The 25,627-nt window shown below is 41.6% G+C and overlaps 1 protein-coding gene across 1 annotated transcript in view; it reads right to left on the reverse strand.

Moving 5' to 3' along the window:
- mgat5 (alpha-1,6-mannosylglycoprotein 6-beta-N-acetylglucosaminyltransferase) overlaps window positions 1-25,627 on the reverse strand; it is an 82,239-nt gene that overhangs the window by 43,878 nt on the left and 12,734 nt on the right. Inside the window, exons 2-4 of the mRNA XM_078244092.1 lie at window positions 21,322-21,781; window positions 16,664-16,828; window positions 1,492-1,568 (exon numbers count right to left, since the gene is read on the reverse strand). Coding sequence (XP_078100218.1) covers window positions 1,492-1,568; window positions 16,664-16,828; window positions 21,322-21,562 — 483 coding nt within the window. The 5' untranslated portion in view covers window positions 21,563-21,781. The remainder of the gene's footprint in view (window positions 1-1,491; window positions 1,569-16,663; window positions 16,829-21,321; window positions 21,782-25,627) is intronic.

Raw genomic sequence — 25,627 nt, forward strand, 5'->3', positions numbered from 1 at the left:
GCTCTTTAGATGGATACAAAAAAGTCAGGTTGATGTTTACCAGTGACTGTAGTGTGTGGGCAGGTTGTGATGCTCATAGAATACATAATGCACAGTTGCAAAATCTATAGCACCAGCTGCTAGTTTTCACTATCCTCATGGAAATAGTCTAGGCTGTCTTTTAAGGCTCTGAGGTTAGAGAAGCAGGATTGAGACCTAAACGTCACTGGCTTCAATCCCAGGAATCACATGGAAAATCTGGGGTTTGAAAATAAAAGAGACACTATTTCCCTTTCATGACATACATGTGCAAGTCATCCAGCGGAACTGCTCAGCTGCCAACAGGAAAAGAGGGAGGTTGATCTGGGGTAGCTCTCATGTGTGAATGTGTGGAAAATAAATCAATGTGAAAATGGCAGTTTTGACAAAGATGGAAGAACATGCTTTTTTCAAAAATAAATAATACTAAAACACTAAAGGACAGAGGTAGAAGGTGCTGCAGTGTCTCCCCCCCCCTCTCCTGATTTGATCCTTAGAAGGCAGTTATTTTGGCATTGTTGTGAATGACATGCTGGGATACATGCAAAGTGGAAGGGCTGTTGAGCCAAGATGTGGACTGACAGCTATCCTGCTTAGTTCATAGGCTGGAGTACATCATGCATGCTGACTAACAGTAACCTAAGGGAGCAGCACACAGGGTGATATAAAATCAAGTTTTGAAATCTGTTCACAGAGGGGAGCCCTGGCAGATGGGCTTGGATCAGAGTTGCACGGATTGTGAAGGGAGGCATGAAGATTGTACTATATTTGTTTAAAAGGCAACCTAAGGGCTCTGTAAAGTGGTCAAAAATGGATTTGTCAGATGTTACTAACTGTGTCCTGATACTGTTGTAAAACTGCTGTGGAATAACAGTTCAGTGAATTTCTGAAATGCTGCAAAGCATTGTGTACAATGTATGTGTACATGAGTGTGTTTGCGTGCGTGCGTGTGTGTTTACAGCAGGATTTGGAATCGCCTGGTGCCCAGTTGGACATGCTAACAGTATCGGTGGAGGATTGGGACTGGTGGAGCAGATGGTGTGTATGATAGGGCCCTATCAGCTCCAGGGAAACCAACACACACACACACACACACACACACACAAAATTGTTATTTGTGTGTAGGCACCTGTGTCAGTGTGTGGGCTCGCTCTGCCTCATTGCCTCTAAAAAGTGAAATTAAGTCTGAAGTGTAATATTCCCGCACATGGACTGTTGGAGGTAATAAAATTAGATCATTGTTTATACTTGTGGTGTTCTTGCTCTGCTCTTCCCAAAAGAGCTTTTGTCAGTCAACAAAGTGTGGGAATTTGATGCCATCTTTTCTGTTTATGTAGTTGAAATTTCTGTAGCTGGTGCTCTCATTTTCTTGCTACCTATTTCTTGAACTGATTTCAAAATGACCTATTCATAGACATATAAACAGACACAGGGAGTGGGGTGGAAAGTCCTTCTGTGTGATGTGTTATTTACCTTAACCTTGTCCTCGCAGTGAGGGAAACCCTCCAAAGGTGGCAGATCGCACCTCTCCTGGGCTCCGTTTAGGAGGTCTGGAGGAAGAGAGAGGGAGGGAAGGAGAGAGAAAATCAATAAGGTCAAGTCAGTCACTGTCTGTAGCTTTAGCAGGATGTATGATCCTCACACTGGAGATAATGCAGATGTAAACTTTGAAAGTTAAACACACTTCTAGTCTGCAGTTCACAATACTTTTCCCTTCAGAGGCAAACCTGTTTATTTTTGTTGTCATTTTAAAGATATATCGTTAAACACGGTGGTCCAAACTGTATGACATTTTTGCTGTGCTTATTTTTAGTACTAGGTTGCTTTGCTAACGTGTTTGTTAAACCAAATCTAGTGTTACAAAGAACAACACTGCTAGTTTGGGTTGTGGCCCAACAGTCTCTCTCTCTCTCTCTCTCTCTCTCTCTCTCTCTCTCTCCCTCTCTCTCTCTCTCTCTCTCCCTCTCTCTCTCCCTCTCTCTCCCTCTCTCTCTCCCTCTCTCTCCCTCTCTCTCCCTCTCTCTCCCTCTCTCTCCCTCTCCCTCTCCCTCTCCCCCTGTCGAGGAAGAGACTTGAGGAGAGAGGAGTCGAGGCAACAAGCATGAAACAAACATGAGACATCTTTGCCTCGGAGCAGTCGTTTAAAAGCAACATCAATTAAATATGACATGCGGAACAACTGCATCAGCTGTTCATTGTTTTGTCATACGCTGTATTTTATGATCTCTGTCAGAGGAGCAGAACAGTGTTCATGACAACTTCTATATTTACTTTGAATTCAATTCACAGCGTGGCGTAATGTGATAAGACTGTACGGATGTCGTACATTTTATTTGTTGTATATATACACACAACATATATCTCTAAACTTAGCACAAAAAGTAAGGAAATTTGTGTTTGGTAGATTATTTCTCTGTGGTAACAATGCTTTTCGGCAATAAATCTTATACCGTTGGAAAGTCTGTTTAGTTCCCTTTCAAAGGGTGCCCCATTTGTAAGGAACAGGCATTTGTGGGATGAGCAGTAGCGCCGAGTATGTGGGTTGCGCATGATACATGCAGATAAATTCTTCTTCTTAACAATAAAAAAATAAGCTAATAAAAAGCTAAATCATCGTCAGACTATAAAACACTTCTGATACCAAAAACCTGTCACGCTGCCTGCAGATTCTGCATTCATAGGCAGATATCCGTTTATAGAGATTACAGTCTGTGGTACATTCCCAGCACTTCAGACCAGTTGCATCTTAGAATGACAGCTGGAGACTGCCCATTACTCTGTGGTCAGGGATGACTCTCAGCCAACAGGGTCACCTTTGCCTTAGCAATCTCAACTCCACAACAGAAACCACTAAGAGCTGAGAGCGGGGCCAGTCAAACCGGTCGAGAGGCATTTAAGACATTTGTTTGACAACTGTTTGCTTTCTGCAATAAACAAAATGAATGCAACTGCAGTGGGGGAGGGAATCACTCTGATATTTTTCCTGCATTGCTCTTAATATCCCAGGAAGACAATATCACCGTAGGATTAACATTCACGCAGGCTTCCCTCCTATATAATCACTTTTTTGATATCCCCATTTAGAGACGTACACATCATCGCCACTGACCTATACAGCCAGAGTATAAATAATGCATTATGATAGACTGCGGTGAATAGATAAAAGCTTGGAAGCCAACAGCAGACTGATATTATGAGTTTGTGGGTGGTGTTTTCGGAGAAGGATGTGTGTGTTTATGGAGATTTGTGTATGAAGCTAATCAGCGGCCCCAGCACTGGGTCAATCTTCAGTCGTGGAGCAGAGGCACCCACATCATGTTCATCGTTGATTCAGTTTATTTACACCGAGAAGTTGCTGCAGTAAACAGATATTCTTGCGAAACTTTGTTCTTTCTCTCCCTCTTTCAGTGCTGCTCTATCGCCTACATTAGTGTGAGAAACATGTTTCGCTGACACTCTCTGGCTCGCTCCCTCAGCTGTGTATATCACAAAGAATGAGGGATAAAAGAGAGGTGATGACATGCCACACAGTATGTACAGTACTACAACTAAAAACATCACAGGTTAGATGGAAAGCCATGGGCATGAGTTCCTATTCACTCCTTTAGTCACCATCTAGGGAAGGAGAAGGGGGGATATTGAGTCTATGTGTGGTTGTATTAGCGTCTGTATGAGCCCTTGAACATGGCCTCTGCATCAATAAAATCTAGGACAGGATCAAGGCTGCTTGCAAGCTTGTCATGTTTAGATTTTATCATCTGTAATCAATTAACGTGTTTTTTTCATGAGTTAGCTAGTCTGTATCCACGACGTTCCACATCCGGGATTGGTCGGTTGCCTTCGGAAATTCCGCCAATTTCACTCATTTAAGCTGGATATCTGTTGCCTTGAACTTTCTTTGAGTTGGCATTTTAAACTCCGATGGATTTATGAGGACTATGGTTAACCTTTTCTCAGATCTCTGCAGGGTAATGCCAGACAGCTAGCTAGACTATCTGTCCAATCTGACAAAAACAACAGAACATTGTCTACATTACGCAGACAATTACATTGCAACATAGTCACCACCATAGTCACCACTAAATATACTTTTGAATGTAGTGATTTATTCTGAGAATAATAATAAGTAAGATTGCACTTAACAGGTGTACAGTTTTCACAGTATTGTGTTTTGCCCTCCTTGGACAAATCTGTACTCCCCTAATGGGCTCATTGGACCCCGTTCCAGACAATCCTGGCTCAAACACTTCAATATGCTGTGTATTATACTAAGTGTCTGAGGTAACAATCAATTGTGTCTATAAATCTTTGAATATTCCCGTATGATCATTCCCGGAAAGAGGAAATTGCAGGAACGTGGCAGTACTCCCACTCCTTTGATTTTTATCAAACAGATGACAAGTATATTGGACGTCAACACTGCTTGGTTTCTATTACTGTCCACAATAAAGGGAAATTAGTTAACCCCATTAGCCAAGTTTAGCCGAATGGATCCAGCTCTCAGCAAAAAGCTGTAATAAGCCAACTAATACTTAGTACCAGACCAAACACTCTTTGTGATAAATGTGATTTTAATCCTATGTAGTTCAAAGAGGAAAGAGGTGTGAGGCCAGTGAGCCATTCCTGGTGGAGTCAGTCGGTCACAAGATGAACACAACACACAGTAAAGGCTTTGTTTCCAAGAGCTACAGCTGTTTGTTGTGTTTGCATTGTTTCAGTTTAATGTGTCAGATACATATTTAATCATTTAAGTAAATATAGGTATCAGATTGACTCTGTATCGTAGATGCCCAATGATAAAGCACTTGGCTTAGAGAGGCTTAGATTTCAAGCGTGTATCATACTTGTGTCCTTGACTTGTGTCCCTTCTTGTTGCTTTTTTCATCCTTTTTTTTTATATTGCCTTTGTGTCCTTGATTTCCAAAACTGAAAGTGCCACCTTAAGAAACCTGATTTGTGATTTGTTGTTTGGTAAAGTGGCTGTCTTGCGCAGCATTCAAGAGCCAACAGTGCAGAGTGAGTTCCTGTTATCTCATCTTTCAGAGGCCCAGTCATCCAGTCAGTCTGCCAAACAACCAACCAACCAGGCAGCCTGTCATTCATTCTGTCGTTCAGCCAGTCAGCCAGCGCGCGCCAAAGCCACCAGGCAAATCTTCTCCTAGCTTTAATCAAGCAGAAGAAGCTGCTGCCAAGGAGCAGCTAAATATAGCCCCCTTCATAATCAAACATAGCAGAGGTAGTGTTGTTTCAAAGGGAGCCCATTCCTTGTCGTTCATCTCAACAAGGGTGGATATCAATCCAGCCAAACCCTTTACCTGCCTTTTCCACTTCATATCCATTTATGTCTATTTCACTAGACACAGTCCAATCACTAGCTGCTATGCATTAAATCTGAGGTGAATGTGGTTTAAGTAACACATCCTGGCAGAGCGTCATGGAGCTTTAGCAAATCTTTTACCGACCAGGAAAATTCACAGGGAGGCGTGGGCACACTGAAGCAGCTAGATATTTGCTGTCAGACATGCAGTGTGGCAATGAATAGGGTGACGAGAGGTTTGACTGACACGCTGAAGCGATGATGTGGGGCGATGAGCCAAGCACCAAACTACACCTCTGTTGTGCAAACAGTAACGAAGAAACCAAGGCAGAGGGACACAAATAGTAAAGTTACAATGCCAAACCTTCTTTAAATAATATTCTAACAGCAGTTCAAGCAAAGTTCTTTGACAGTCAAATAAAGGTAAACATGAGCAGTTAATTTGTAACAGATAAAACCAGGATACCACAAGGTAAAATGATATAGAGGAATATTAAAGTAAAAAATAATGAGGTAAAAAGACGCATTAAGAAGTGTTCTGAAATGTAATGTACAGAGAAAAACAGATGAGATCATTCAAAGGGCTTCTCGCAGCACTGAGGTCACCATTAGCCAGTTCCTAGCACGCAGTGTTGGCCATCCGATAGCCCTTAAATATAGTATCATTGCTGAACAATAAGTGATATTACACTAGGTTATTTTCCCTGTCCCTCCCTGAGTGTCTATGTCCAAGTCTATGAGGTAATGTGAAATTTGACAACTCCAGAATTGGATTGAGGACATCTGGTTTATGTTATTCTTTCTCTTGTGTACTTCTCTCGCTCTCTTTTTCCTCATCTCTCTCACTCTCATTGATTTCGTTCTCAGGCACACTTAACTAAAAACATTCCCTCAAATAACAGGAAATCTGCCAAGGCCCAGCTTCAATGACACAGTTTGGTTAGTGGACACCGAAAAGGTATGACACTAACTAAATCTATTGGCAGGCATATAAGAGAAAGGTTATGAGAGTTTTGTGACAATTACGTAAGTACTCTACAGTTACGGTTTTCTAAAGACACCTCAGCAATGAACTAACGTGGTTTTAAAGTAAATAGTGTGTTAAGTGTCAACATGGTGATTCTGTGGAGTTGAAAGCTTGAAAAATATAAATAAAAAGGGGCGAAAAGTGCAGCTTTCCTCATATCTGTGTCCTCTGATCCACTGGCTTAGAAGCACTAATTTTAGATGCACTTTGTAAGAAGAAGCAGAAGCATCAGTGTGTGAGTTTGTGTGTGTTTAGTTTCTGTGTGAATCTCTGCAGCAGCTCATCAATTAGACAGTAGGCAGGCTGGCTTAATACAGAGCATCAACAGCTGTGCAGGTGGAGAGAAGTTAGGCCTGTATCACAAAGAAAGTTATACTAATTCTGAGTCTCTTGGGTTGAACCGTCTTAACAAGTCCAACACTGGCAATCCTGCATAACTGGTATCACAAAGCTGTGATTTTCCTATCCTGCCATGCGCAAATTCATGTGAACATATTCAGTATTATTTTCCATAGTGACATTTTGGTGCTTTTTATTACATAAATAGTCTGAATACAAGCAGTTAAAAGTAAGTTTGTTCCTGCTAACAAAGCAGAAGGGAACACACAGTTTTAATTACTGTACCCATTAGTAATATTTTATAACTACAGGCAGGGCCAGCTCTAGCCCTTTGGTTGCCCTAGGCGAGATTGAGTTTTGCGCCCCCCAGTCTCGCAGTGCCAGATCTCCACAGTGCTGTGTCAGCGATAGAGTACCAATGTATGTACATTTTACTTGCATGTAAGTTAGATGGCATCAACATTTGGTCTAATCATAACTGGTCTGGCAACCCAAAGGCCAGTGTTTTGTTTCCAGATTTGTGTGCATGGTGACTTATGATGGGGGGATCTGGGGGTTCTCCCCCTGAACATTTTGAACATTAAACACTTCATTTCCTGCATTCAGGTGAATTGTTATGCACCTATTTCTACATTTTTCTGAATCAATTTATGCTGGAAATATCTTTATGTAAAGGGAAACATAGATTACAATCCAAATATAAAACATAATGGAATATAACGCAGTAAGGCTCTCAGGAAATCTGTATTGCTTTCATCTATTTATTCTCCTTTGGATCAACTTTTCTAATTATATCTGAGTCACCACACATGTAGCCTAGCATCATTTACTCCTTCCTCCTCTTTTGCGTCTTTTGTTGGAGAATTAATGTGCATATGACAATTATTCACCTCAGTGATAGGCTACATGAATTCATTTTAAAGAATTAATAAACCCCTGGACTGTAATATTTCAGATGTGTTTGAGCAATATTTCTACTCATGTTCAAAACTTTGTGCACAAAATATATCTCATCTGTGCTCTCTGTGATTTGGAGGAGTCGTGATATTTGGTGAAAAATAAAGTGATAATAGGCTATTACAAGAATGAAATCACAATATTTCAGAAAATAATCCACCTGCACCACAGTCTGCTGTGCATTACGTGATTGCTCTGCTGATATGGTCGATCTCAGACCGTCTGACAGACACTGAGCCCCGTTTGAGACTCTGGTCTCTGAATGAGACAAAGTTTAGGGAAGTGGCTGAACGCTGCTCTACATCGGAGGTGGAAAACCGAAACTAGACCTACTGCAGAAATACACAGAGCACAAACGGGACACATCTACCGCAGCATGCCCACAGCAGAGCGCGTCCTTTATAAACCTGAAGCTGCACAGACCATGGAAGGCAAGCTGCAGCAGCTCCGTGGTCTGTGCCGCTGCTCGTCTCTATTTTTACAGCGAGAGTGGACGCTAAGCGACGCACAGGTCTGCTTCAGAGCTCCGTGTGGCTGAGGGGGCGCCCTATGATGATCATGTTTAATAAACATGTTTTATTTCGCATGTCATTCTAATTCTACTATTAATGAGAAGTAGATCTAAGGGCGACACGGCGTCCCCAACACATTTTACGCTTTAGGCAATCGCCTAGTTCGCCTATAGTAATCGCCGGCCCTGACTACAGGGAGGCTGTAAACAGGAAGTGTGCCACCATGTAGTCAGTGAGTTATGCCATGGGCTGCAACTTAAGCCAGTTTTATTTAGCCTATATTTGTTTTGGCAGCATTAAAAGTTTGCAGAGTTCGCTAACAAAACGTCCTGTTTGCAGTGTATCCATGGATGTACAGTGAACTATCACTGTTGATCCTGAAGAAAACCTAAAAACCTGATGATTCTAAGGCAAGTTCTGGAGTTATACGGAGCGTCTTATTTCTATGATTTCTAAACCTCACAGTTTGAAACCCTCTGCTCTGAACTGAACCTGCTCCGGAGCAGGTTATAGCCGGAAACTGAGTTTATCCCACAGATACGATACGATAGTTAAGACCAACTATTCTCACTTTGTCATACAGACCCCAGGTGCAGAGATAGTTTAGGTTTACCCCATGCCCTTTAGAAACACATTCTCAATAACTTCCTTGTAACTTTTATCAGCTCATCTGAGGGGAGTAGAGGTGAAGAACATAAAAATAGCTCATGAAAAGAAGAGGAAATTGTATTGGAAAATGACACATGGTCAAATGTAAACTCAGCCAAAATGAACAAACAATACAGGCACTATTCCAGCCCAACTGTTTCTCTTATACTACATGAGTGTGTGTGTTGTGAGGTTTTACTGTACATGTCAGATGAAAACTCCAAACCACTTGTCTAGGCCCTGCCACCTGAAGGCACACAGCAGGGTAACACACACCAGAGGGGCTTCCCAGTGCGAGGGGCACGTGTTTGAGGTTGGTCAAAACACATGCCCCGCACTGTCTCTGGTCTACACAAGTGTTCCACAGTGAAGTCCTTCAGGCAAAAAAACAAATCCAAATTTCCCCCATTCCCCCGCTCTCCAGCCCACGTCGAGTTTCCTTTCTCTCCCTTCCTCTGCTGCAAAGAGCACAGCGTCTGGCTATAATCAGTCCCTCTTTTGTGCTCGGGCAATCTGATCGGCCCACTGTTCTCTCCAAAAATATCCAAGAGGAAGATTCAGATTTTGCACCAAGAGCGGCGCAAGGACAAAAGGCAGCCAGAAAACCTTGAGTAGCTCCCACCATTGCATAGCTATGACTATCTTTCCACTGTTGATTTGGACAAATGGTGGAAATCTACGGCTTTAGGTTGTTGTTGTTGTTGTGATGAGAAGGACTTTAAATGAAACCGAGAATTGTCGACATTGTCTCTAAACTAAAAACAGCTACATACAGGTTTCGCGGAAATGTTCCATTTCCTCTGAAAGAAAACTTCAGTAACCTGCCATACATACATACATACATATACATATATATATATATAACCAAAACAATTATGTCAATTTCAATTTTTAGCTCCATGTAAAGTGTGAATGCATGGGAACTTAGAATACATCTATGAACATGTATGTGTATGTTAGATTTTAAACTTGTGAGTCACTGTGTGCAAGTGCATCTTTGCATCTCTACTCTCAGTTCAAGTGTGCCTGCATCTGCTGCTCTATCCTCAGATGTGGATCCTGCTACTCTTGCCTGAAGAAAAATAAGCTGAATGAAAGTAAGATGCAGTTGGAGGATGTTTGTGTATACTATATGCACAGTGTGTTGCATGTGGATTCCAAAAAAAAGCCTGGGGAAAACGGCTGATATTTGGTAGGAGGCGGCAATGCAGAATATACAGGGCCGGGGCTGTGGCTTTAATCAGCACAATAACAATGCTGGCACAAAGGAAGAGGAGACAATGGAGACTATAGGATCCAGAGGGAAATGGAGTGCAGCATACAAAGAGAAGCCGAGCCATACAGTAGGCAGAGATGCAGAAAATAGCATATTTTCTTATTTCCTTTGCTTTGGCAACACTGTGGATTCAAATGCTGGGCTTCCCGACCATAGCTTTAATGATCAGCGGAGTCCCCGCAAAACAGCCACTGAATCAAACTAAAGGAGGGAGGGAAAACAAAAGACAGATAGAGTCTCTGAAAAAGTGGGGTGCATGTGTCCCAGCCAATGGTGTGTTAGACCTAGATGTTTCTCCCAGCCCTCCCCTACCTCCTCAAGGCATGGGCTTCAACTCACTTCTGATTTGACTGATTCAAATTGATTTACAGAGGATTAGCAAAAAGCTTTCATTTAATTGTTGTTATGCTGCAGCTAGCTCTAACCCTTTGTTTCAGTGAAGAAACACTGCAGTATCAATTGTGATAATCGTTATTTCACACAATGGAAGAACTGAGGAGTTTAGACCAATGATCGACAGACACCTTCAAAAATCACTCCCTTTTAAAAGACAGAAGGGCCAGTGTCACTTTTTACAGACTACAACCTGTGGACTTTGAACATTATAGCTATTGAATAATTAATTCTAGGGAAAGAAATTACTTGAAAAAAACAATGACTTTGTTGATGTATTATTTTACTGCAAGATAAAAGAATTCCTTAACTGTCATTGCACAACATTGTAAAATGATATTAAATAGCAAGACGTATTCCTTTCCATCTTTTAAAAATGTACATTTTTGGTTTCCCCATGTAAAAAAAATCGAGGCACCAATTACATGAACTACATTTTTAGATTTTCAAACATTAAAATAAAATAAGCAATAAACTGAAATAACTATATTAAAAATGCACAGAAAAACACTTAAACCTAGTTCAAGACATTCAACAATTGAACTTGATTGTACATTCCTTCCTCAGTAACCACTAAAATGCCTTAAATCCAAATGAATCCGCTCAGTGTCTTAACAGTGGCTCTAATCACACTGCTATTTCTGGTATGAACTGTATAAAGAAGAAGCAGAGTGCTGCAAGAAATTCTAGAGATTCTCAGATCATCTCTAAGATAAACAACAGCGCCTTACATGGCTATGGAGTTACATTTAAAATATGTTGTATACCTCATATCTTGTGCCAACATTCTGGGGGTTTGAGGGAATGTTTGACATTTTACCTCGAGAAGATGTGGAACGAGTGTGATTTTAAGTGGAAGTATTACATATAGGGGTGCACGATTCAGAAAATGGCACGATTCGATTAAAAAACGATTCTCGATAAAAAGAAAAGAAAAACGATTCACAGTATGTAAATGTAGTTACTTTTCCCATGTGATTGCAGCAGACATACAATTTTGCGATTTTGAATCGGTAGAGCTTGAATCGCAATTAGTCTATGAATCAATTTTTTTGCACACCCCTAATTACATACTTCAAGCTAAATGTGTGCCAATCCCACAAGCCCTGTCAGCAATGCCTCAGGAAGTATTCCCAGGCTCTACACAGTGTCAGGCAGAAAACTTAATGAAAGCAAAGCTGTCTGCACTTTTCTTGCAGTTTTGTTTACAACACTGCTATAAGTAGATCTAATGCACTCCATATGGGAGGGATCTCTAAGGCTCTGCAATAGCACAACACTAGATACAGGCACATTTTCACACTTTGCTTTTCTGCAATGGAACACACACACACACACACACACACACACACACACACACACACACACACACACACACACACACACACACACACACACACACACACACACACACACACACACACACACACACACACACACGTGGAGGAGCCTGTCTGTGCTTGTTGTCTGTTGGTCTGGGGAGGCTCAGTCCTCTCTACTTTGTCACATCACGCTCATAAACAGGCAGGTAAGCACGTATAGACTGCAAGAATAGACTGTGGAGCTGAGAAACATTTCCACTCCAGATCTCCACATCAGAGGCATCAAGATTCAGGTCTCATATTTGACTGTGCGTCAAACAGGTTTCATTTTTTTTTTTTTTACCTCTGTAGATTTGAACTCACTGTGTCACAGTACTCTCATTTACATCAACACAAACCCTGGTAGGAGGCATTTGAATGGTTTCAAACTGCATCAAGCAACATATCATACACAATGATTACTGTAGCAAGTTAGACATGAACATTAAAGTCAAACTGGTTAACAAAATGCGTTCCTGAAATCAAACCCTATTTTTATGCATTTACATTCAGTGATAACCTTTTATATAGTAGTTTTTATTGTTAGTGGTGGAGTCCACCATTCACTTTACACATACAGGGGATTTACAGGAAACGTTGCATGTATGTAATTCAGCACAATTCTATCTACTTATTAACAGCCAGCCTCACTCTTTACACTGTATCAAGCCACCTCTAATGCAAACGTAACATTTCCAACTGCAGCTGTTTTAAATTAAAAGCGCTCAACTGGTAAAAAACAGGGTGGCTTTGATTGTGAAGCAGCCACAGGAAAGGCATTGTATTTGTCGCCACTGACCCAGTCAAATCAACCATGGCTAATAATCTGCAAGAAAAAGAAAAATGGATATAAGCAATCTCTAATTAACGTTTTCCTTCAGTAACTGTGTCTATTTATAGTAGTGTGTTGCTGCAACCTACAGTAATAAAACGTTAAAGTGAACAAAGGTGAAAATAGAATAATACAAAGTATAATTCAGCACAGCTAAAAACTAATGATTTCTGCTCAATTATGCTGCTGTGGAATTTAAACTGTAGGATGCCGAGTGTCAGGATTCATGCGAGTTTGTTTGAAAGTGTGTGGGAGCAGACAGCAACGCAGCAACTTATTTACACTGAGAGGGTTTGTGTGTACTTTATTAGTATTGAGCTGTACACTGAAGAAGTATCAAGGCCTCCAAGAACAAAGCTAATAGAGACTACAGAGTCTGCTCTAAATCTAAGAGGGTCCCACAAAATGTTTTCAGTATTAAAAAGGTAATTGTATGCGATTGTTCGTAAATTCACTGTTTTAGGTTTTGCAGGAGAAGAGTCCCTGAGTGTAAAACTGAAATCAACCTTCTCGCTCTCCTTTCAAGTTAGATACTGTAAGGACCTCAGCTGAATGTTTAAACTGGAAATAAAGTGCAAGGACCAATGAAATCATGAGCTAACCAGGACACATGTAATCTGCAGCAGAAACCCTGTCCTTGTCCCTTTCCTTTGTCAACACTGAAACCTTGGCTCTCAACTTTCACTGTGAATGGCAAACAGAGATGCAAGCGGATCAATAGCTAAAAGAGACAAAACAGTGAAGATGCCACAAAACTGTGAAAGCACAGGTTTCTGTGTACCGAAATTTTTTTTTTGATAACATCGATAACTTTACACACTCACAAGCGGTGAAGAAATATCGTGGAGGGAACAAAATAGAGAAAGAGGGAAGCGAGGGCTAGTTATATGGATGCAAATCCCCACCTGACCATTCATTACACCTGTCCCTACGCCTGGGTGTTTGTGTGTGTAGGAGGAGATTACATTTCCACACCACGGGCCGACCCACAGATGAAACACTGCTGGCGAGGTTGATAAGCCACATCAGCGAGACGGCAAGACAAGGCATCACAGACTGCTGTTAGACCAAGTCCCATCTGCCTCCAGCTACGCAAAAACCAAGGCCAGATTGACTTGTTTTGATCCAATGAGGGGCTTCTGTGCCTCTTGTCCTTGGCTAAATGCAACAGCACACAAGGCCGAAGCTATTCCTGAGCATAGACAGAGCTTGCATTGCAGTAAATAAAAAAATGCGGCATGCAGACACCTTTTTTTTTTTTACACACAATGGAGTGTGACTGTAAAGCAATGAGAGCGTGCCATATTTTTGTGAGATGACCAATCACAAAAAAGAAGGTGTGTTCCACAGTGTATACACAGCTGTTAGTTTACAACAGCAGGAGGTAGTAGCAGAGGGAAAGTTGGACTCACAGTAGCTGCTACACTGATCACACGTCAACATGAGGCTCAGTATGAAGCTCTGTTGTGGAGTGTGTGATGAAATGGTGAACCAAAAGATGTAGTGCAAAATGTAATTGCAGCACTGTATGCAGGTCATCAGAGGCTTTGGGAAGTGTCCCTAAACATTTGGGGCATCTGTTAATGTTTTTGTTTCTAAATAGCCTCGACCATATTTACGCAATGTAGGATTTCAGAGAGCTAGCATAGGGAAGAAGGGAGAAAGAAGTACACAGTCTAATTACTTATGTCCACCAACAGTGCAGATAATGTGAACTCTTGTATGCGTTTGTGTGTTTCTGTCACATGAGACGACTGATTCAACTAGTATTCAAGTGAATTGACCGGCATTTGTTTCTGAGCAGTCACTGAGCTGAAAAGTGTCTTTGACCTGGGTGGAAAAAACATTTGAATGTTTCAGAATTCCATTGAAGACCTCAGTTAAAATGCAGGTTCATCCTTGTCAGGTAAAAGGTGTGATGGTATTAGCCACCAAAGGTCACGGCATTCTACTCTACAGTACTCAGAGTTTCCCTCGCCCTGTTTGCATGTGTAAGAAACGTGTATGGATTTGCAGATTTTCTGGTAAATTAGTTACAAAAGCAGAGTAAAAGCCAAGAATACACTGTGAACACTGCAAAGATCCAGGTTTGGTCCAGAACGTGCCAGAGTCTTTGGATAAGAAAATGTATACAATCGAGGTGAAAACAGTGCAGTCCCAGGGCTGCTGCTCAGCTCCATCTTGATAGAAGCCTCTCTGAAAGCCAGGTGTGTTGCCCTCACTGTCCAGATTCTTATCTTTGTAATTGCCTTCCAGTCAGGGAGGAGCACTAGAGGAGTTGGCAATAGCCCTGGCTGCCACCCACTCCAAGACAGGGGGCATGCTCCAATGGAGACTCTGGAGTGCTGGGCCCTTTAGTTTGTTGCCAAGAGAGATGTAGTCGCCGCTTTGTCAGCTTGACCTGCATTCAGGATCCAAATGTTGTCTCTCAAGGGTACTGCCGGAAGTTTTAAGCGAACATGGCACTGCAGGTTTATTGACATGAATCACAGGTCCAGGTACTATCGCTCCACAACACAGGAGCCCAAGTGAAGAGCAGCCCAGACAATGGTGTGAGATTAGTGTCTCATCTCCCAAGTTCACAATGGACGGACTGAGACAAGACAGAGAACCAACACCTGTACACACGGCCTACAGAGACACAGGAGGCTAGGCTGCCAACATCTGTCTTTTTTAACTGGATTTTATACAATTAGAGTCTCCCAATTTAACTTTTAGATTTTTGTATTGTTTTGTTTTTATGTATTCTAATAAAACCTTATTTTACAATATTATTTATTTTCATTATGGATTAATGTGCTGATTATGTTAGTTAATCGTTTGGCATATAAAATGTAAGAAAGTAGTGACAAATGCCAATCACAGTTTCATTACTTCACCAGCTCTTTCATTTATCTCAAACATATTATGTCAGGATGAAGTAACCCAGAATAAATGACTGTTCTAGAGTCACCCAGATTAAACAAGGTAGACATGATGACGTGTTGCAGAAAGGATGTGGCGTCAGTGGTTTGCCTTTTCATAGAAAAAGCATTTAAACACAGTATCAAGGAAATCCGATTTTTATCAGAGTCATCACGACAGTCAGAGTGCTGTCTATGACGTCAATTGTCTTGATAATAATCACTTTCATATGATGCTTATGTTCATTAAACAGGCCAACTTATAACCATTCAACTCAAGGTCTTAAAAGAGTAAAAGTTACAAAAGCAGTGCCCACATTTGATTAAAAAAATGGCAGTGCAGCAGCTGTCATTTAGATTAGATCTATTCTATACAACTCAATCAGCCTAATCGTATTCTGCATAATTTGTCTCAGAGCACAGATTCCACATTCTTACGGTTTAATGCTGTGCAAACAACTGAGAGCTGAAGTCCCAGGATCCAATAAAAACCAACACCTCGCTCTCTCAACTGGGCTGAATTCATCATCTGAAAGCTGGCAGGAAAATCAATGAAAACAAATAAAAAGGGTCATGCAGCGTGAACAGAGGCCTTATTTGAATTATGTCCAAAGATGCGGTCTGGTCCTATAAAGTGCCTGGTGTGCACTGTGCAATACTTGCAGAGTTTGGTTGGTTGTATGCCTCGGGAATGTTTTTCCCAATGGGATTTGTTTTAAATGAAACAAGGGTCATAGAAAACAGCCACAATCAGCTTATCCTCATTTCTTTAATTGGTCTTAGCTACTATATGTTTACTGTGCACTTTCATACCCTGAACAACAGGGGTTCTATGGAAAAAGAAACAGTATAAAACCTGCCCATACATGAGTCACAGTTCATTCAAATAAGGACTTTCTGAAGCCAACTGTTTCTGAGAGGATGTTGCGAGAGAGTGAGTTTTCTCTTTGAGCTCCAATCCTCTGGGCTGAAATGTCTGCCTTTATGAAAGACTTAAGACAAATCCTTCCCTTACCACCTCACCATGACATGCACACACTCCAGACTTTTTAAATGCAAAAGCGAAAATGGAATACATACCTGCCACGTTCACTTTTTCTGAATTTGTGGCGCTGGGTGTGGCAGTGCTGGTGCCGTTGGTCAGGTTGCCCCCTGTGCCGTTGTAGATGTTTTCCACCTTGGACTCTAGCTTGCCAAGCCTCAGCATGATGTTATCCAGCAGCACTGCAAGAGTCTTCTTTAAATCTGCAAGTAAGAATGTGAATCAGATTATTGAAGTAGTGAAATGATTTTTGATGTTATCGAAAAGAGCGGTTAACATCAGGCAAGTAATGCTAGGGCTAGCAGCTATTGCTACTTCCAACTGGCCCCTGACTTCTCCCAGCTGAAGATCTATCTGTATCTGATTAACTGAGCAATAACGTTCCAAATTCTGACAAAGGAAAAGCTTCCAATTCTTTTACTATCATCACAGTGAATACAAACATGGGGAACCTTGCTCAACTACAATGTGGATTTTTCATCTCCCACTACAAGTATGTGGATTTCAGGCAGTCAGCTTAAGGCTCATTTAAATGTACAACTGGAGCTGCAGCGACTTTGCGAGTAGCCTTGCTGTTTAATTTGAGTTTATGCATTTCTGTGGGCATCTTATTATTATACGCATAGGACACAGCTACGGGTAGAACAGGCAGGAGGGACGCCGACCAGTAATGAGAAGGAGAGGGCATACATTCGTCTGATACTGCAACAGCAATTGCGATGACATTTGCAAAGAAATGTGAAGTTGTTTTGAGCTGCTGTAACTGGTATATAGAGTATAACAACAGATATTATGTTCCCAGCAACATGCTATTTGTCTGCAGCAAAGAGCTCTGTCATAATCATCAACCTCATAGTATATTATATCATCATGCACTGGCTTATATGTGTGCAGAAGTGATCCAGAGTGCATCAAGCGTGCTTTCATCAGATGATGATAATTGCAGTTTGTCTATCACAAACCTTCGCCACATTTTCCATTAGCGCGATGCATTTGACACGCCAGTTTTCATCACGTCAGAGAGATTGGCACGGGCGCAACGAGGCCTGGCAGAGCACACCAGCCTGATTCATGTGAAGAGAAATGCATTTGTCTGATTTTGGACGAGCTGTGTGCTGGGAGGAGCAGAAGCACAGAGAGCAGCGCAGTGAGACCAGAAAGAAACCAAACGGAAAGCTTTGAAGCAATGGCCTTGCCCAGCGATTGGGCTGAACATAATTTATAAAAAGGGGGTGAGCCCAGAGTTAATGCCCCCTCTGTTTACCCCTGGCATATAGGTCTGTGCCCACTGACTTCAGGCTGTACATCAGAGAGATTCTTCAGCAAGGCCTGTTTAATATCTTAGCTCGTACCTTAGCAAATGTCAACTTGCAGAAGCAGCAGTCTGGATAGAAATAAGAACGTAAAAGAGAATACACATTGTGTAAAAAGATGTGTGCACGTTCTGTATCTGTGTAATAAATTGTTAGGAGAGCAGAAAATGTTCTCAGGTTTTACAATAATTAAATGTGAGGCTTTAAATCAGCGAGCTTCATTAGCCAGTATGTTAGAAAAACATCCATGGCACTGTGAATAATGCTTTGACATGTCCTCCTGTATACCAATACTGCTGCCAGGTAACCAGATGAGTAATAGCACACCTAGGGACACATTTCTGCCTGTCTCAATATTCCTAGCGAGGTGATACAGTTGCAAAACAAATCCTGGAGCGGCAAACACACTGAACTTCACTTTGCTTTTAATAATAGTGTCATATAAGATAATATAGATGCACAATGATCTGGGATTTTTCCTTAAGCCCATGAGCATTAAAAAGAAGTGATTATACGGGAACACAAGCCCAAGGCATTCATCAGTGATTCCTATTGTGTATTGTCATCTGCTTTAACCCAGCCTGTCAGGGGTCTCCATATCTTACAAACGTAATATATCAGATAGCGAAAGGAGTACACAGTGACTGCCATCATAAAGAGGAAGGAGAGGATTAGACCAGCAATTAGACCACACCCGGTCGTCGCTGTGGGCAGCTTCATTCTCCTGAATTCTGACGGAGCAGGTTGAGGCAGAGACTACAAGTGTGATATGTGTCCACGCCACAAAATAAATCCACAATAGCTGCTGAACTGTGCGGTAACATGACACCGTTTTCAGGTGGCTTGTCACGCCCCGGCTGCACGGCTCAGTTTCAGGGGCATTGGAAAAGGAAAGATCATCTCCGTGTCACAATTGATTTTACTGTGGAGGAAGAAGATGGTATGACAGCCTGCCTCGAGACAGGCTTCAGGTGGAGAGACATGTTTTTGGTGACTGACGGGTCAACTCCTGGAATCTCCTCGATATTGAATAGTGCTGCTCTCTTTTGGACTAAAGACCTATAGGAAGATTCTTCCGTCCTCCTTTTAAGAGCAAACGACTATTCCTTTAGCCGAGAGGATTATCAGTAGATCAATCAGCAGTGAAAACGATTGTAGTAAATATTTAAAACTGTATGTAATGAAGAAGATGAAACTTTGTGAGCAAAAAAGTGAATTTGTGATTTGTGATATTGGGCTATATAAATAGAATTGACTTGACAAATGGGCTTTCAGGAGACACAATATTAAATTCAAATGCATAAAGATTTTATGGCTCATTTATGGGTAGCTAAGGAGGAAACTCTGTGTCTACAAATTGTATCAGGGCAAATCAGCGGCCAAGTGAGTGAGCTCAGGAAGCACAGAGTATCCTGCTGCCTCCCTATCTAATCAAGGACATAAAATGGATTTGGATGCAATATTTGACGGCGGTCAGCAGACTGTGCTGCAGCTCCGGCAGCACCGTGAAAATCAATCAAAGTCATAAAAGGGAACAAAACAGACTGGACAGGACACCGTTCCCAGGAACTGTGGATCATGTTACGGGAAAATCTACAGACTGATAAATGATGAGAATAACTCCTCATATGTAAATGTTATATCCAGGCATAGTTTCTCTTCTTGGAGAAAAAAGCATATGTCTAGGGAATTATAGCTGTACAGACTATTCCTTCTTCATCTTAAGTTATTAATACCAGGTCATACTGAATTACACATTACAAATTACTCGCTTAATTAATCCATATGTTTGATTTCCTTCAAGTGACTCAAGCAATACTGTCGAGGTAAACAGAAAGTACAGCCTGATGACAGTAGTTTTGTTATGTGCTACCTCATAGTGGCGTATAAATAATACCTTGATGTTTTTAGGCTGCCATCATTTTGAAGTAAAATTGCTCTGTGGAAGCTCAACTCAATGACACTGTGTACTGTCATGAAGCCACATTGGTCTTTCGAAATGTATTCTTTATTATTTAGTGTGACTAATTATTCATACAATTGAAATTCAAATTGTCTCCGAAATACAGTTTGCAGGCAGTAGTTTTGTTTTTGTTTTATTTATGTATTTTTATTTATGCAATTATTTATTATTGACAGACTGACTCACTTATTGAATGACTGTGAACTTGCAACACAGTTCACAGGAAAGTATCTTTTATTTTGAGGTCAGTTCTTGCATGCTCTTACCGTAAAGCCCAGTACATACACGTACCTCTAAACGACGTGGGGGCTAGGTTTGACCCTCTTTTTGGAAGTTGACGCTGGCTTGACTGTAGAGTTCTGCACTGGGTGGTGTTTTAAGTGATGAAAAGATTTGTGGTAGTGCTACCTTTAGCAGCAATTGTTTTGTGGCATATTTTGCAAAGGATACTATGTTCCACACCTGCCCTCTTGAAACCGAACTACCTTTAGATGATAGAAGAGCTCAGGGATTTTCTTCCATTTTGAATTAACATGAACACAGGACAATGATTGATGTTAAACCGGTGGGGCCGGTGGCAATTTGGCTTTCAGTCTTGCTTGTTGTTGCTGTGCGTAGCGGTATGACGTATTTATGTCAACAAGTCGGAATATTGCCATCATTTCTTTATGAATTTGTTTTAAATGATTACGGTATTATAGTGAACAATGTGATATGGCCCACCCCTAATGTACAGTACCTTTAAATAAGTTAAGCAAGTATGGCACTTGTTTCTTTGCGTACTCCAGCTTCTTCTTTCCATTCTCTGGGAGCTGATTTTAATCTCCTGGAGCTTTACTGTATCCTGTTATTTCTCTGGGCATTGGAGAACAATCAATTCCAATCTCAGGTTTCTAATGAAGCCTCCCATTGAGCCATACAGGTCTATTAATGGCATGAATAACTTATTGATGGGTCTCCTGGACCTGTGCTATTGCAGTATTGTGCTTTGATGCAGCTGTATCAGCGTTAAATCTCCCAGGGAAGTTTTCTTGAATAAAGGCAATAGTTTGCCTACTCAGGAGGTAGACAAGTGGAACCAGTCGCTCCAATTTAAAGAAGATGTAAAAAGAGAGCATGAGCAAAGACCAGCCCTACATCCCATTCTATCAAAGGGTACCTCTCTTGTTGTTTTAGTGTCTGGTAGTGATCTTATGAAAATAAAAAAAAGTTATGGCTCATACAGCATCAATTGACACGTTCATTTTGCTTTGCTAATAGCAGGCTAATCCTGGGAAAGGAACTTGTACACATCACATTTACCAGATATGTCAGGCGTTTTTAATGACTTTCTTGTGAGGGGTGTTTTCACAAGAAAATCATTAAAAACGCCTGACATATCTGGGACACATGAACTCGACTTGTTAGCTGGCCTACTCACCGTAAGCTGTCATGGTACCCACATAGGGCCCATCCATGACACTTTGGTTCTCCTCAGCCAGGGCCTTGATGTAGCGCTTGCTGAGGTCCAGGATCTGCTGCCTCAGCACAGCGCTGTTTTCATGGCTGGCTCGCTGCTGGATGGTGAAATGCAGCAGCATCATGCCCCAGATGAACCCAAAGCTGACCAGGAAGAAGCCCAGCTTCTGGGATGACAGCTTCCACAGGAAGGGTGTAGCCATGCTGACTTTATAGGGAGTTGTTGGGGCTGCTGTGACTCTGATTTGACCGAGGGGAGGTGCGGAGGCTGGGGAGGAGATTTAGGAGGGCAGGCGGGGCATGGCTGCGTCAGTCGGTGTAGCTGCGGTGGTTTTTGTTTGCCTCACCGACGGGATTTCCTTCTCTGACCCATTCTTGTCGCTCAGTAACATCTCAGTGGACTGAGTCCGACCTGTTGCATCCTGCAGCAGAAAAGACAAGACAGAGAGGAAGGAAAGATGAGTGGTTAGTTGTTTGCTAAACACAGACAATGAGGGAGTTCCGTCACCTAAGTCAAACACACATGTACATGATTACAATAAAAACACTGATAATTGGAAAAAGTTGTCAGCAGTGTTAGCCATAATACAGAGTATCCTGGAGAAACTGAAGTATATAAGTATATAATTGTTTCTATTGGAGTCATTACAGAGTCAGTACCTCTACATACTGAGAGTGTAACAGCTTTCATCACTCCTGTTTACAAGTGGACTTCAGCAGGGCAGGTGACACATTCTGACGGCTGATAAATGTCATATATGGTGACCTCTGAGGTACTGGCTCTGTGATGACTCAAAATAAGAAAACATGTGTCCAGAGTAATGTGAAGGGATGACATAACAACCCAAAACAATAGTTTGAAGTTTGACTCCTTAATTAAGCAGTTACAGTGAGGTCACACATTCTGACGGCTGATAATTGTCATATATTGCGACCTCTGAGGTACTGGCTCTGTGATGACTCAAAATAAGAAAACATGTGTCAACATTAGTGTGAAGAGATGAAATAACTACCCCAAACAATATTTTGAAGTTTAACTCCTTTATTAAGCAGTTACAGTGAGGTCACACATTCTGACAACTTACCCAATGTGCTGGTCCATTAAATATTTAGTTCTCTCTTTTCTTAACAGTACAATATATTTGTAGGTAGGTTATTACAAATGTAACTTGTGCATGCAGTGACAAAGAAATACATGTTTAGAAACATTTCAGAGAAAATGTACCTTCATATATTTTATTTACTTTCAGATAAACATATGTTACTATGCCTGAGGTGGAATATGGTCACCAGCGGTTTACTCTCTCCTTAGGAAGCAATAACAAATCGCGAATAATCATACAGCTTGCATCCGTGGATGTAATGTATTAATGTTTACGCCGTTTGCGTAGGCGCTCTTCTTCGCCCTCCATTGTCTACCACGTACGAGCAGACGATGTGCAACAGCGCCCACTGCGGTCACAGTTCCTGATGGGTCACAGCTTTCGGTGCAACACCGGCCATTTTTCACCGCAGAAAGCTGATACCAGCCAGGCTAAAGCTAACATAGTTAGCCTAAAGAAACAAGGCGTCTGTCCCAACTAACGTTATGGATCGGAGCTGCGACGCTGGAAACGTAACACTAATCTACAACAGCAGTCTGTTTCTAATATAACGTAATTTACACTGATTTAAGTACTCTTGGATACACATTGTTGCAAGAGTGTGACATGCAGGCTCTGCATGCACAGCAAACCAACAATCATGATCAATATTAATCAATTTATCAAACAACCAAAGCAGGCCCCGCTAGTTGACTACAACCTGAAATTTAGAGGAAGCAACATGCATGCATTATTAATATTCACTTCAGCCTGGATTGATATTATATGAATATGGTGTCATGTCTGTCAACCAGTGTATTTCTTCCTAATTTCCCTCTCAAAAATCACTTCAGAAGAGTAATCACAGCGCTTACTTGTTTTGGTTTTAAGTTCAACAAAGACTGGTTCACATAAGAAAATTTCCTTTTTCATTTTTATTTTCTTTGTAGATGCACTCCCCTACAAAATCACCCCAGTAGTTGAGATTGATTTAGTATTTCTAAATAGGACTATTTATGTCCTCTTGTAAAAATTTGTCTTTTTTTTCATATCACAATATACAGTGGAGAGAACAAGTATTTGATACACTGCCGATTTTGCAGGTTTTCCTACTTACAAAGCATGTAGAGGTCTGTAATTTTTATCATAGATACTCTTCACTCTTCACTACTGTGAGTGACGGAATCTTAAACAAAAATCCAGAAAATCACATTGTATGATTTTTATGTAATTAATTTGCATTTTATTGCATGACATAAGTATTTGATACCACATTGATATCAGAAAAGCAGAACTTAATATTTGGTACAGAAACCTTTGTTTGCAATTACAGAGATCATACGTTTCCTGTAGTTCTTGACCAGGTTTGCACACACTGTAGCAGGGATTTTGGCCCACTCCTCCATACAGACCTTCTCCAGATCCTTCAGGTTTCGGGGCTGTCGCTGGGCAATACGGACTTTCAGCTCCCTCCAAAGATTTTCTATTGGGTTCAGGTCTGGAGACTGGCTAGGCCACTCCAGGACCTTGAGATGCTTCTTACGTAGCCACTTCTTAGTTGCCCTGGCTGTGTGTTTCGGGTCGTTGTCATGCTGGAAGACCCAGCCACGACCCATCTTCAATGCTCTTACTGAGGGAAGGAGGTTGTTGGCCAAGATCTCGCGATACATGGCCCCATCCATCCTCCCCTCAATACAGTGCAGTCGTCCTGTCCCCTTTGGAGAAAAGCATCCCCAAAGAATGATGTTTCCACCTCCATGCTTCACGGTTGGGATGGTGTTCTTGGGGTTGTACTCATCCTTCTTCTTCCTCCAAACACGGCGAGTGGAGTTTAGACCAAAAGGCTCTATTTTTGTCTCATCAGACCACATGACCTTCTCCCATTCCTCCTCTGGATCATCCAGATGGTCATTGGCAAACTTCAGACGGGCCTGGTCATGCGCTGGCTTGAGCAGGGGGACCCTGCGTGCGCTGCAGGATTTTAATCCATGACGGCGTAGTGTGTTACTAATGGTTTTCTTTGAGACTGTGGTCCCAGCTCTCTTCAGGTCATTGATCAGGTCCTGTCGTGTAGTTCTGGGCTGATCCCTCACCTTCCTCATGATCGTTGATGCCACACGAGGTGAGATCTTGCATGGAGCCAAAGACCAAGGGAGATTGACTGTCATCTTGAACTTCTTCCATTTTCTAATAATTGCGCCAACAGTTGTTGCCTTCTCACCAAGCTGCTTGCCTATTGTCCTGTAGCCCATCCTAGCCTTGTGCAGGTCTAAAATTGTATCCCTGATGTCCTTACACAGCTCTCTGGTCTTGGCCATTGTGGAGAGATTGGAGTCTGTTTGATTGAGTGTGTGGACAGGTGTCTTTTATACAGGTAACAAGTTCAAACAGGTGCAGTTAATACAGGTAATGAGTGAAGAACAGGAGGGCTTCTTAAAGAAAAACTAACAGGTCTGTGAGAGCCGGAATTCTTACTGGTTGGTAGGTGATCAAATACTTATGTCATGCAATAAAATGCAAATTAATTATTTAAAAACCATACAATGTGATTTTCTGGATTTTTGTTTTAGATTCCGTTTTTCACAGTTTAAGTGTACCCATGATAAAAAATTACAGACCTCTACATGCTTTGTAAGTAGGAAAACCTGCAAAATCGGCAGTGTACCAAATACTTGTTCTCCCCACTGTATATCGCAGGGGAAAAAAATATCGCAATGTAAGTTTTTTCCAATATCGTGCAGGCCTAATGTTCAGGTTTTAGAGAATGAGAAACTAGCAATCAATGGGTGACCAAACAGGAGGTATTAGACGTGAGTGTTGTACAGATCTCCAGCCTGTTACTTTAAGCAGAGCAGCCAGTTTATAACTACAGCAGACCACACAGCAGCACAGAGGCATACTGTATCTGAACTGGAGGTCGCTGTGTGTGGAAGCTCTTATGGTATGCATGCAGAAAATTGACACACCAAACTGTGTTCATTTGACTGGATAGGAGAGGTTGAATGGAGGCATAGAGTATTGTGATCCAGGCTGAGTATGCGGAGAAAACTGGCCCTGGAAAAAACCAGGGCCAGACATGGCCACATCCAACTAAAAGTATAAAAAGAAAGGTTGTGTAGTATGTCTGACGTGAAACCAATACAGCTTTAAGCAAGAATACTTGCTGCTACTGGCTAAAAACAAGAT

This window comes from Sander vitreus, chromosome 24, assembly GCF_031162955.1.
Source record: "Sander vitreus isolate 19-12246 chromosome 24, sanVit1, whole genome shotgun sequence".
Lineage (NCBI taxonomy): Eukaryota > Metazoa > Chordata > Actinopteri > Perciformes > Percidae > Sander > Sander vitreus.